Source organism: Battus philenor, unplaced genomic scaffold (genome assembly GCF_028537555.1).
Source record: "Battus philenor isolate CCGP_79_NKW_IND1 unplaced genomic scaffold, ilBatPhil1.0.hap1 SCAF_9, whole genome shotgun sequence".
Taxonomy (NCBI): Eukaryota; Metazoa; Arthropoda; class Insecta; order Lepidoptera; family Papilionidae; genus Battus; species Battus philenor.
Window position 1 is genome coordinate 4,007,244 of NW_027181759.1, and position 15,377 is coordinate 4,022,620.

Below are 15,377 nucleotides of genomic sequence, written 5' to 3' on the forward strand. Positions count from 1 at the left end.
AATATCAGCCCAGCATCAGCTGATTTCCAAAAAGACTATAAGGTTGTCGATCTGTCTGTTACTATTTGGCCTATCCATTGTTACTTGACTGGGCTAAATCGGTTACTTTTGTTCGTCTACGTATCCCTTCATTCGACTTCGAAATCTCGAGCATACCATGATTCGTTGAGAGAGTACGACTTTGCCAATAAGACTGGGTAGAAGACCATTTTTCTATGCCGGAAGTAGTCAGTGTTAATATGTATTGGTCGTATAACTTAATCTTGAGACACCGAAGGATATTGGACGAGATGATGTTTAGTTGGACGATTGATCCCTTTCTCAAAGTTGGGCCTTTCCTAATTTGATTGTATTTTAAATAAACAAATATATTAAAAACGTAATAAAATCTTGTTAAAGATATATATGATAATGTAAAACATTTAAAACTAGGATCGCTTTGATGTGTATAAAGATCGACCAGACAAGTTCTACGAACGCACCCCCAACCACTGTCAGAACGTTGGCGCCAAAATTGGCGTCAACATGGCGGCACAGCGTGCCGCTTGGCGGGAGAGACGGATCAATGGCTTTCGAGGTTTATTTGTAACAAACTATTGCAAATCTCTTAATAACATTATCAGCAAATCAGAAAAAATCAAAACACTAAAACGCTATTTTATCTAGAACGTTTTGGGTATATTATTTTCCACATTCGTAGTTAAATTTTGTCATCTAAAAACAGTCCCGTTTAAATTTTTGTAAAACATCATGACAGTAAAACATTGCCTGTTGATGTAAACCACAGATATTTTATAACAGAAATTATAATAATGCATGACGCAATAATTTTATATCACAAATTAAGCTTAATCTATAATACTTGAACTTTAAATTCTGTTTGAGTAAGTGGAATTTAAAAAATCAATATTACCGTTCGCAAAAAATGGTATTTGGCAGATAAATATTTTCTCGATGTTATTTAACGAATTTTTAATTTGATATTCTTTGGGGATTATAATTTCAAATATATTTCTCACATTTAAAAAAACAGTCATAACTAACGTTAATTAATAGTTTACGATTCCTTGCCCAATAAACAATTTATTAAACAATTTTCATTATTATATATCTTATGAGGTTCAAACACCATTGAAGTGATTCTGAAATGTTTATGAAAGCTGACAGAGCTTAGACACTATTGACAGAAAGCGTATTGAGTCCTCTATTTTAGGATAATGACGACAACGTATCGATTGTTGTATATGGTACACAGGATGATTGGAAATAAGTGTAAACCTTTAAAATAAAAGTATAGTGCATTTGCTGCTAATTAATTCCTGGTGTCAAAAATTATAAACAACTTAATGATAATATAGTAAGAAAAAGAGGTTTAAAATTCGGAGTACTACGTATTAAAATTGAATATTGTTTACTGTCTGCCGTTGCTGGCTGTACCGTAACAAATTATTGGCCTGTTGCATTCCAATAGACAAAATAAATTAATGTAACTAATTTTTATATTTATCACCTGCATGTGATACGAAAGGGAAAATAGAGGCATAAATAAATAAATGTAAAAAACTTGATTTTATTTTTAATGTTAAATCTTCATTCGCCCGTGACACTTATACACTACGCACAAACTTTTTTATTTACGAACATTAATTCAATTGCTTATTGAAAATGACTAAGCGAAAAATTTCATTACTTTCTTTTGTTTAAATCGCTTCTACGAGTAATCAGCAGACCAGAGCTTAACGCGCCCGTGTACACGTATAAAGTCACGAAGTGCTTACTTACTTAATAAAGTTCAATCGTCAAAACGTCAAACCTGTCGCATACGAATAAGTTTAAGCCGTAACAATGGATAATACCGCCCAATAACATCGCCTGCGCACAAAGCCTCATTGTTCATATCACAAACACGCCCTTAGCAATAAAACGTGCAACCACACTGCATTATTACATTTACGTTTATTGTACGCCCAGCGGATGCAAATTGCTCGTGTAACACGAATGCCTAATATACTAAATAAACTACAGTCGACTCCATTACTGGGAAAGAAGCTTGCTTTCTGAGTATGGTCAGTAAGTAAGTACAACATGTAAGTTCAGTTCGCATTGGTGCAAGTGAAACATGTAAATTTTGGTGGTTTAGTCTAGTACGAGCTAACGCTAGACCGGTCATCGTCGTTTATGCCTTGCAGTGGGTGATGATAATGATGATGAGCTGAACAACTCTGGAATTTCCCGCAGTTCTTCAAGCGCTGGGCAAATGTGGTATGTTGTTACGATACGTTTTTACAAGTCAGAAATTCACGTTGTACTCCCACGATGTCAATCAATCCATTACCGTGTCAAAGTCACTAAATATTCTTATTTTTTGCCGTCTCGTCATTTCTGAAGTCATGCCTGTCTTAAAAAGCCTTGAAATAATCGATGACAATCTCTTTACACACTATACTTTCCTCTTCTAACTGCCGGATAGTAATGTGAAAAAGTTGGACTTAGTGGGAGTTTCTTGTTTCCGCTGGATAGGCACAAGATTCCCTGTACTCTGTTAGGTACCAACTAAAACTATCAAGGTGATCATCCTCTGTACCTTCTGAAAGGCACCTGGATCTACTACGAAAGTCTTCAATGTCCCTCAGTACTGCACTAAGACGTATCTCAAGGAAATGTACATCTCCCCAGACATCCATTGATTTTTATGAAGAGTGTACCAACGTAAACATTCGACTATTTAAAGAGTTTACATCTACAACCAATCTCTTTTAACAAATAATGGTATAGAGAAAGCTTATTTAGATCGTGTTTTACCAATATTTTTAACACGAACACTTTCCATTCGTCAGCTATATAATCTAGCAACTTATTATCCACGTTCAGGCAAAAGATTCTTCTTATTCAGACCAATCAATCAATTACGTAGTCATTTATCACTTAAATGAGTAATTACAGTACAGTTATAATGATTCACTAACCTAATTGAAGTTTCCATAACATGATTAATTGCTTTACATGTTTCAGCTGAATTCGCCGACCAATTTAAAATAATAAGGAAAACTTTAAGTAATTTCAATATAATTATACGGTTTATTCCCTGAATTTTTCGCTGAAGAATATTGCATTAGTTAACACTGTAAAAAACTCAATGTGATCTGAAATATGACGACATAAAGAATAGTAGGTTGTGATTAAAAATTGTTTTTTTTTTTATTTATTTTGGACCATTTTTGTCTTGCATTGCCCGCGTAACAGTGAATTTCACCAACAATTATGTAGCGATGCGAAATTACACACTTTTTTATTGGAATTTTACACGATTCGTTTAAAATTCATTTTAACTACCTTTCGTGATGACATGTACAATTTACGCTTATGTACTATTGATTTGATTGACATTTTTCGATAAGTCTATTTTTAGGACGCGCTGCTCTCGAAAATTGTTGAATAAAACAAATTGTTAATAGTTCAAAACTGATTATTCTTTATAAAACTAATTAACATACATAAATAAAAATGGCTATAATAAAGCGATTTTTAGCAAAAAAAAAACTTTAAAAGATAATGTAGTAGTGCGTAATTACCTTTTTTAATTTACTGTAATTTGACATGGTTCCTTTAATAATCTATTTTATCACGAATAATTTAGGCTTATGAACTATTTATGCGATTTACCTTTTTCGGTTGGTTTATTTTTAAACTGTTCGAGAGATGCGAAAATTATTAAACATAAAAAAACCAGTGAACGATTTAAAATTCGAGTATAATTTACAGTTTAAATGTCATAAATAAATAAAAGAATCTATAACAGAACGATTTTTAGTTAATAACATAACGCGATAATTTAAAAGACGCCACTGCGCTATATTAATTGCGCACAAAAGCCGGGTATGCGATCGTGCGTGCGTATGCGCCGCTCCTTTGTATGCAGTTATGCGCGCGCTGGCTTTTAGACCGGAAAACGCTAGAAAGTGACTTTTCAATTTTCGAATAGCTACATAATAAACAATCGATTCGCATATATTCTTGATTGACTATTCATACTATGTTGAATTCATACATTGCAATAAATAAGTAAATATCGAATCGGATGCAGCTTAGCACGTCCACCTACAATATAGAAAAAATGTTAAGTACAGGCCACGTTTATCGGGTCCTATTGGAACTCTATGAGAACGCCTGTGTCCATCAGTAGACAATAATTAAATATTAAATTACGTGCATAACAAAGAGTGTTAATTATACCTTTTTCGACATTTCTTCTTTTTACATTATAGTTTGATGTAAAATGTGATTTTTTATATATTTTAATAATAAGCTTTAATACGAATAAATAACACAAATTAACTAACTTCCGGAATTAGAATATACCATATATTTTAAGTAATCAATTTCATTCAAAATTGTTAAATAATATCATAATTATACATAAAATAACCGATACGGTCCAGCCGATTAGCAAATTGAAATAGGAAGATTACACGCGGTGCGTACGGCAGCTGGGGACTTAAAATTCTGGAGTAGAAACCAGGAACACGGACTTCCACTCACATAATGAATAGATGACTCTGTTAAAGTCATCGGAAAATGCTGGATGCTGGCAACTTCCAACTGGTCTTATTGGAAACCTATAGGGGAGGCCATTGTCCAACGAAAGATGTCCTGCAGCTGAAACGATGCCCATGATCAAATATCAAATTACGTTTATAACGCACAGAGACAATTATTTCATTCCTATCAATCATTTTTTCTTTTTATATCTCAATGCGATGTAAAAAATGTGATTTTTAAAATAAGCTTCAACGAATAAAATGAATATATTAAATAATTGCTAATTATAATTGTCATTATATATTTTTTTCTAATTTCAATTTATAATGCTTCCTTTTCAACCAACAAATCTTATGAATAAAATTAAATCCATAATTATATATACGTTAAATTTATACAAAACCGTTTTAAATGTCTTAAGGATAAGTATATTTAATGAAATAACGTGACAAATGTTTAAAATTTCGTTTATTATCTTACACGTATTCGTAGTTATTGCAACATAGCATTGCATATTGTTTTTATTATTTGCAGGTGTTACATATATTTAATCACATATAGACACTTCTTTGTCATATTACAAGATAATGCATATACAAATATACAATGTTTTTAATTAAAGGTTTAAATGCTTTTATTGGATGAATCTATATATATATATATATATATATATATATATATATATATATATATATATTTATATAAACATATTTATATGAATATATATATATATATATATATGCTATCAATTAATGTATGGTATATTCTATGCAAAAATATGAATAAATACAATTGCAATATGCTTATAAAATAGGGTTTTCATAATTCGGATTACTACATATTAAAATTAATTATTATTTATTATCTGAACTTGCAGATTTTATACTGGCACAAGTTATTGGTCTGCCATTAAAATAAATTAATATAACACATCTCAGAGTGACCATTATACACAGGATGATTGGAAATAGGTGTAAGAAAATTTAAAGCTTCCTGTCAAATAAGCTAATATCATCATCCTTTAAAGCTTTTACACCAATAACTAATCACCGTGTACTTTTATGAAAACTGAACAGTTTTGAGCAATTTTTGATATCATATTTAATTTTCTTCAACCTCGCACATCTGTGAAATATATTCATAATTCTAAAGAGAAATAAAAAGTTACTACATTAATAAAAAGCAATACGACTTATTAATAATGAACTTAAAACAACTGTAATAAAAATTAATTCAGCTATCGACCTTCGATTAACACATCAACAGATGTTGAAGACTGAAATTATTAACAGCTGTTATATCTCTACCGAAGCTTTGGAAAGTCCCTGCCACTGACTAAAAATTGATACAAATGCCTTACAATGTATAAACGGCTTAAAATGAGATACTTTTTTCTTAAAAACATTTTATTTCAGCCTTTATTTAAAATTACACGAAACTCTGATGATAAAGTTTACATATAAATCCATATTGAATAAACTTTTTTTGCCATTCTTTTAACAACTATTTAACTTCTAACTTCTAATATAAAATACGTTTAAATAACATAGGAACTTTCAACAGTTCAGAACTTTCAACAACTCTTATTGATCGTCCACTTATTATCTATTCATTTTTTTATCCATTTTTCTACTGACTACTCCGCATAACCAGTCATCCTCTACATATATAGATAATAAACATAGATTGAAGCTTTTCTCTTCAAAATAACTACATAAAAAGATTTATTTGTCATACCATTTAATAACAAAAGAAGATATAATAGTATTTAAAATTTTAAACTATTTTTAAAACGTTAATATAATTATTACAAAAGGTATAGAAACATCTTTGAGTTGTTTAATTTCTAAAATATATACGACACCCAAACCGTATGTTTTATTCAACATAGTCTTTGTTTTCCATATATTTAAGTAGTAGTCAGAAAAATGGCAAAAAAACATATTTAATACAAGTGAAACGTAAATATTTGTATGTCCCGCTCATTAAACATCGGTTTATAATTAAATCAAACTTATTCTAGAATGAAAGAGACAGGTTTTACTACGCATCACTACGTTGTGCATTCTCGTGACAAGTTTATGTTGACACCCCACGACGCGCGCCTCCTCAAACAATCGGATGAGAAAAGGGAGGATGTAGGATATGGCAGGGTTCGTACTGTATTGTTCAATGAATCGTTGTGGTACACCGATGGCGGGCAGGCGCCAGTCGCTTCGCGTCATTTGCTGGGAGTAGTCGCGAACATCGGATTAAGGGGATTATAGGCTAAACGCGTAATAAATATTAATTTAAAATAATAGTGACTTTGTAAACAAAATTGCAAAGTGAGTCTGAAGTGGATTTCGTCTTTGAAATAATAACTATAGTCTTTGGTAAGAATGTTTGGTTTATTTAAATTTTAAATGTTTTTATTCGTGTAATTAAAATGTTAATATTTTTAAATATTACCTATTTAAATTGCAATAACCCAAAATATTATTTGATCAACGTACCTTAATTTTTGGAAGTAAAATTCACCAATTTTAATACGATACACATTCAATAATTACCGCATTTTACATTGTTTTTGTTATATAAAAAAACAATATTCGCCGTATATTTTTAGACGGATTTTCTAAGTTTGCAATATATTTACCTCTTATATACGAAGATAACATAATCGTGTTCAAAGTGCATAACCGCAAGGTAGCGCCATTACATTTGCGATCCGAGTGTAATTAATATCTGTTAATTATGTTTACATAATCTTTTGAAATAAAACTTATTGTTATAAAATAACCAGTCTTTGACACGGAGCTAATAAATCTAATTGACACAACCTTCGTTTGAAGCACAAATCACGCCTAAGTATGCCCGAAATCTCCGTTTCTGACAAAAATTATATCAAATAAATTTATAAGATTTCTTAGATATTATTTCGTTAACTCGTTTAACACGTTTATATATAGACAGAGCAAAGTATAATTCAGTCTTATATGTATGTATATATATACATTTTTACTTAACTATGTTTTTATATGATTTAAAAAATTCACTTTATATGTGGATTCCTCTTTGATATATTTACGTTTCTGTCCATACTAAAGGATAATATTCTGGAAATTAGGAAGCGTGTATGTCTGAGCTTTTCTTGAATTACGCGGGCCAGTGGGTAGACATATATCGCGCAAACCAGATGCGGGCTGGGGCCTAAAGGTTCTGAAGTAGAGACCACAAGCAAGCACAGTGTAAGACAGTGTTTTCCAACCTTTTTCATACTATGCCCAACCTTAGATTTTTTAAAATTCATGCACCCCTCAATTCAAGCGAAAGGATTAAACCAGTGTCGAGTCCATTTACAAATTGATCTCCCTTAACAATGAAATTACTGTCCGTGGGGTGTGGCAACAACATTGGGAAACACGGATGATGGACGTCCACCTATCGAATTGACAGAAGGCCTTGTTAAAGTCGTCAGAAGACGCTATACGCCGCTTACAACTGAGTTTATTAGAAATCTAAGCGAGAAAGTCTTTGACCAGTAGTAGACCTTATAATCATAAAATAGAAGAGAGAGATATGCACTTCGGTCAGTTATATTGAGATGTATCTGATCGAGCGTCTTGTAAAAGACCGCCTAAGTATATATTAACGCGTCATTTATTTCCGCATCGAAGCATAAGCATTGGTATGGAGTGTAGATACTGATATTTTAAATAATGTTTGTCCTTTCGCATTTACAGCTAAAGCTAGATAGAGATGGCAGATTGCTATGTGCTTAGTATAAACTTTTTAATAGTAGCTTAATTCTTCACCTGCATCTTGAACCGTCATCTCGTAATTAGAATAGAAGTTCACGGCTGCCCATAACCAAAGATATATCAGGTAGTCAATACATGTGACTGGTTTTGTTTAATTTACTAACATACTGACTCTCCGAGAGCACTGAGAGAGAAGTTATAAAAGTCAAAAAGGCTGTCAACGTCAAACATCAATCGAATATAGCTAAGGCTTCACATTTACTCCCAATTCTGAACATCACGATAAACGTTCAACTGGATTAGGACAGCATTTAATAAAGCCGTCGAGACCTTTTTCATTTTTTACATATATTTTTACTTATATAGAATAATTTGAAGTGTCCTTTTATATACTTCATGAGAAGAATGTCAGAGTCCTATCTCATAGAAACTAAAATAAGGCCCTAGGTGGACCGACAACATAGTTTAGGTCACGAGAGTTTGCTGAATGCGGGCCGCGCATGACCAGTTATCATGATGATCTTTGAGAATAGCCTATGCTTTGCAGTGGGCCTCCATCGGCTGATAAGTTGAAGAATAAGGCATCCTTCAGTGTAAAGCTACGGGAGTTCCAAACGTGCCCTAATCTATGATGGCTCAGAAACTCAGACAGGTTTTTGTTTAACGAACTTATTAAATTTATTACGATATATTTTGGAGACATCACACGGGAGTGTATTGAAGTACGGTATACTACTACTCATAAAGAGTTATGGTGTAATTTTAAAAGCGGCCTATCACTGGCCACTTTCTATTATTAAAAAAAAGTATGCACTATGTTTTTTTTGTTTAAAAAAAAGAAGTAGGCGCGTTTTCGTCGAAGTGGTCGAGTGGAAAGTACATGCGTGCGTTCCGAACCAGCGGTTGGCATGCATTTTGTCGCCGATTCGCCGACGTATAAGAACTAACGCCTTTCCTTAATTATGCTCGTTATGCTGTGATTTACAATGAATATGTCGACGATATTCGACGTAAGCGTTCGCGTTTCGCTGGCTCATTAATATTGTTCAAGTGAAAACAGAGCCGACTTCACACATATGTTTCTGATAATTATGAAACATGTAAATGATGAATAGCTCGTGCAAATATTATGTACGGTAGGGTATGATACGTAAGATATATTCATATATAGAAATACCGGTCTCGTAATAAAACATAATATACAGTATGATTATAAGTGTAACAATTTTTATGATGTGAATGTACAGGCCATTTCCGGTCATTCAATGTACTAGAGATCCTATCCAAAAATCAATGGTTTCAGAAAGTACAAATAACGTAACGATAATATAATTGTAAAAAGCTTTTTAAAATTAGGATTATTAAATCGATGAATCAATGAAAAAAAAAAGATCGCTATAAATAGGTGATCGGTGTAGAAGCAACTTAGGTGCCGGTCTCGCGCCATCGCGATGTACCTTACGACCAACTTATATGAGCTAGTTACACGACGGCATCGCGCGAAGTAACATTCTAACATGTCTGCACTACGCTGGAATGTTAACGAGTTCATCGGTGAACTATTGGTTTATAATTTTTTTTATTGTACCTACAATATGAGTACGAGAAAGGGTCCGCCTCCGGCATAAAACGCAAGACCCGGCACTGACAGATAGAATTCTTTTCGTGATCTTTTTGATTTCTTATTTTTATATTTCAATTACCTTATATATGCAAATGGTACTTAATTAATAACGTTGGTATCCTTTTAAAAAATAAGCATCGAAAAAGAAATTTGTCTTCTGACTGATTCCCTTAATTATTAAAAAAAATTTTCTCACACACGCTACTTTTAAACCTCTTAGCAATATACCCGTATATAAATATACACCTGAGTCATGTTAAAATATAGGATTCAAACATAAGATTTTGGACAAAACTTCTTTAAAAGTTCTTTAATTTGACATACGTTTATGATTCTAGTACAAAATAAGATATAGTGTGGGAATAATAATATATAATTTTTACGAAAAACATTCGCAGTTGTACTAGATAAATAAAGAACTGCGTACATGCAGTTAGCGCAAAGCGAGAGCAATACATGTTAAAACATCGTTAAGAGAAAATGAATGGACAAACACGGTATTACCTTTAATTATCTATGGTTAGTGGTGAAACGTAATTAAAAGTTAAATTACGTCTCAACCGGTTATAAACGCTTCTCATTATAAATCAATCAAGCTGATCTCTCTTGATCAATACTCGTCAAATTACAGGGACGAATTTTAAACATATATAAGAGAAAATAACCTTGTTAAAAAGCGCCTTTGAATTTTTTTTTAAATAGGAACAAAGTCTGCTTTGCTGACGTCACTACAATATATTTGGTACTAACAACACATTTGTAGGAAATTTGGTCTGAATTGAGTTTAATAAATAAAGCGAAACTGGTCTTATTCTAGATTCACATAACACTAAGCTTCTAGATTATCGATTATCTATAGTTGTATGATTTTACAACGCAATTGTTGGCTTATTGCGTATGTATTAAGAAACATTTTCTATTTAAATGATTTAAGTAATCACCGTAAAATTGTACATGGCAGGAAAGTCCTTTTGAATTCCTTAAAAATATATTAAAAATTTGTAAGACTTTTAATAAAAGTAGTTTTTACATATTTTTCTCCTTCAACTCCAAATTCAACTTTACAGTAGTAGTTAGAATATCTTATAGCTTGAAAAAGTTAGTTACAATGAAACCGTGATTTATTAGTTATTGTTTGACTTAGTTATTGTTAAAAATGCTTAGTCTATTTAACCCTCGATATAACAGTACATCTGTAACTCTCATAGAATGATGCAGATCTCTATTGAAAAAAATACTTTCAATAATTCTCTTTTACATTTCATCTTATAACACCAAAAACAAGTTACAAGTAAAGTAATTTATGTTTGAAAACGCTATAGGTGTCAGAGTACGGGGGCGGAGCGCGAGTGGTGTGGGCCATGTCGGCAGGCGACAGGGAGGCAGAGGCGCAGGCCAAGAAAGGAGAGGAGGGCGCCAACAATGAGAGGGACAGTCGTGCCGCTGCTGCCCTCAAAAGGAACTGGTGCGTTGGATTACGGATCACAGAAATGGTAAGTTATTATCATCATACAGCCTTAAGACGCCCACAGCTGGACATAGGCCTACCCCAGGAAATTTCAAAAGGACCGGTTGGAAAAGGCCTTCCAGCGTCAGCTACGTTAACAATCTAAAATGGTAATTCAATTACACTCAACTATTTTTACACTGTATTTCTTTTTCAGGATTTTAAAAATAACCCGATACACCTATTCATATAATACACTTTTTGAAACAAATTTTTACGCGACTCTTCAATTCTATTGCTTTTTTTATTATAATCTTTGACAGTTCCTAAAGAAACCTATTTAAACGTAAACAAAGCGTCACATGTATTTTTAACCATTTATATGCACGCTTTTCTAAGGAACTTATCTATGGTGAAATAGTTAAGTGTACTATGGTGCGTAGTGCGTACTATGGTTCCGCAAGTTCATGTCACATGAAGTAAGAGTCACAGAGCCAGCAACGACTTCATCCATACATTCAACTTAATTAAAAAAAAATTCAAAAAGATTATATAACATTACAAACAAAAATATCTTTAAGCATACTGTACATCATAGTAACTAAAATTCAAAAGATACATATGTGATGCAATCCTCATGGGTATGTGTAATAGATAATGTTTAGTTAAAGTAAAATAAATACAAGTATTTATTTACTTGATGGAAACTTCTAGAAGCAATTAACAATGCAATAAATTTGTAATGGAAAACCAATGTGTATTTGATGAGAACTGACATGTGACGATAGATAGACCTTGCAGTTAAACTGTTGCACAGAGTTCTTGTTAAATATTAAACTGAATGTTCAGTTTCTCCTAATTACACATGTACCATAATTTAGTTTCTTTAAAAATGTAACGTAATTAAAGCAACGAATTTTAATTCAAAGAAATTAAAATTAATTTTTTCTATTTAAAATAGCTTGTGAAACGACAATTATATATGTATAAATAATTCCTCTGTCACCGCGTACGGAAGACAAATATGAATCGAGAAAAAGCGACAAGAGACTCAACACTTTCTTTTTTAAAAATGTAAAGAACATTTTATTATTTTCATTACTCGTGAGCAGATGGAGCGGAACCGATTCTTAATCTTTGTCAATCAAACAATATCATAATTTTGTTTTCTTACATATCAATGAAAGGAGTAAAAAAAACAATGATGTTTATCACAAAACACCGAGGGCTTTCTCTAATATAAATTTACGGTACTTGACACTCAAACATCATTCCTTTGTCATTCACGTACATAATTCGTCACGGCCACTCTAATGTTTTTCCCGCCTTTTTCCTTGTCTATTCAAAAGCAATGTTGCCAGTTGTGACGTGATTTTTTTTAAATGGCTAGTGAAATCAGGGCAAAAACCTCGTCGGTGTTTGTTTTTGTACTACAATAGTGTTATTAACGTAAAAAAAAATTAATCGACTATGTGATAATGATGTGTTTTTATTCATATTTTATTTATTTTTCTTTTCATAGATCATTCAACTTTTTTACTTTTCTAGTATAATCACTGTAACGAAAGTAAGAAATATTATCTACAATTAATTTTACAAAATTTTTGTGTTGTTTTATTATTATCAAGAGTGCTGGTAAATATAGTTTTTCTGCTTTTTTATTACTTTATATCGTCGTCGTTTCAGGCCATAGATGCCTACTGCAGGTACCAATACTTTCTCCGCCAAAGTTATTTATGGTCGGATACACCATAATCGCCAAGCTTGGCTGGCGTCTAATGGTTTCCAGTTCCTTTCCGATATTAGACCACCACGTAGCTTTAGGACGCCCTCTCCCTCTTGGTAATTCCGGGAGGCTTAAGGCAGTTTTTACCACGTGGTCATCTGGTTTTCGTTGAATATGGCCATACCATCGCAATCTATTTTCCTATAATTTGCTGGGGATCGGAGCTACCTTCAACGAACCTCTGATATATTCGTTCCGTATTCCGTATTTGTACTATACAATAGTCAAAAATATTTCATTTTGTACCATGGACAAAAACTAATGTGCTACTTATATTATTTTTCGCCGTTGACGTGCTTATTTAAAATAAATAAATAGATTTACTACAAAGTCAATTTAGTGGCCTAAAATAACGCCTATAATTGGATTATTAGCTCCGCTATATAATTATAACATGTCTTCGCCCTCGTTTGATAAAAAGAACGCTTCAATTATGGTTTTAACGGTAATTATACGGAGTGTGGGAGTTGGTACATTCCCTAGGTTGATTGAACATAGGCTCTTCTTTGATTTATATCGCTACAACTTCCGTTAATTTAAGTTTAGAGATTGGCTTTTATCTCAATTGTGAAAGTAGAAATACTTGTCACTATTAAATATAACACAAGTGATAGAAGAAATCTGTTATTAAAGTGAAAATAGCGATAAGAAAGCGGTAGATCGGACGCTATGCTATGTTGGACGATCACTAAGCTGAAAGATGTTATTTAATGATACTTAGAATGTATTATTAATAAACAATTTTCCCATTTACACTACATTATCCATATTTTCTTTATACAAAAAGTATCATATATTACTGAAGAAAAACAATCTAATTCCGATAAGTAGCATTCATGGAGTCCGTGGTAAAATCGAATGTTTTTGCATCATTTAGCAGCAGAGCTATTACATAAAACCACTTACAATTTTTCATTTATATCTACATACACAGAATGATTGGTTATATTTGCAAAAGTTTTAAAGGGGTGAAAGTATAGTTCATTTGATGTCAATTAATTTACACTACACCATAAAATTAAAAAATGTTTTCAAAATTCGAATTACTGCATTTTGAAATTATCAATTTTTTACTATCTGATCTGGCATTCTTTGGGCTGCTAGAAGATAGTGGCACCTTGCAGTATAATAGAAAAAAAAAATTGTTAATAATTGAAAATAGGTGTAAAAGCTTCAAAGCTTTTTAGTTAAGCTATATATTCACTTCTTTATAACTTTTACACCTCTATATATTATTATAGTATTATTCAAAGTTAGTTTATCATCATACAAAAACATAAGTCTGATGAATACAAGGCACTGGTAACTAAAGGGTTCCTCAAACTTTCGTTACCTCCAGTGATGTCTAATTTTGTAAGCTTTTCGTATTTTGTTGAAAAATGAGCAAACATTTACCACTTTACAGCTTTTATATCTATAATCAATCAAACTATATACGTATATGAACTCTACCAGAAAACCGGAAAGACAGAAAATGTCTATAAATTTAACAAGACTGGTGGCAATACATTTGCACAAAAGTTTAATATGGAAGAAAATTGTTTTTTTTCATAAATTAAAAAAAGGTTACATAGATAATAACCGATTAAATTCAAACTAAAAACCAAATGATATTTCTTTCAGATAATATCTGTGATTGCGATAGGTCTGATCGTGGGTGCTCTGTACTCACCCCAAGTCGTTCAGTCCGACCATCGCCACATTGCGCTCATCTTCTCAACCTATTCAAGTAAGTTTATGCATCAAGACCTTATGAAATCATACCTTATTAAATATAATATACCAATATATAGATATCTGCAATAGTTTACTGTTATCCTCATTTCAGCCGTATGAGGTCCTCTACAGGACATAGTTCTCCGGTCTATATCTTGGACTATCGTCTTCTATAGTCCAAGTCAATGGACTTACAATAAGACCGATAACTTTTAATTTAACTCCAAATTTTCTACCAATTTATTTTCAAACAGAACATACCGTTTCCCTTTTCGATTAATATAATCATAGTTAAGTATTTAACGATACATTTATTTTTGGATCGAGAGGACTAAGAAAATCCATGACCCAATTGGGTTACGACAGTTTATGTTCTAATCTTTCAATTTACAAACAATTATTTGTTACAAGTCGATTGGACTACTTCACGCTTGATTCGTCACCATCAAATGTTGTAAAAATAGGTCTGTACAAAATGAAATTGTGTATCAATTTATTTTACAACATTGAATTGAAAAAATA

The 15,377-nt window shown here is 32.1% G+C and overlaps 2 protein-coding genes across 2 annotated transcripts in view; one reads left to right on the forward strand and one right to left on the reverse strand.

Moving 5' to 3' along the window:
* Nucleotides 1–15,377, reverse strand: part of Adsl (adenylosuccinate lyase) — a 45,780-nt gene that overhangs the window by 21,857 nt on the left and 8,546 nt on the right. The window lies entirely within an intron of this gene.
* The window catches only part of LOC137932113 (uncharacterized), a 38,390-nt gene that overhangs the window by 17,784 nt on the left and 5,229 nt on the right, over nucleotides 1–15,377 (forward strand). The window contains exons 6-7 of the mRNA XM_068775688.1: nucleotides 11,229–11,399; nucleotides 14,763–14,868. Coding sequence (XP_068631789.1) covers nucleotides 11,229–11,399; nucleotides 14,763–14,868 — 277 coding nt within the window. The remainder of the gene's footprint in view (nucleotides 1–11,228; nucleotides 11,400–14,762; nucleotides 14,869–15,377) is intronic.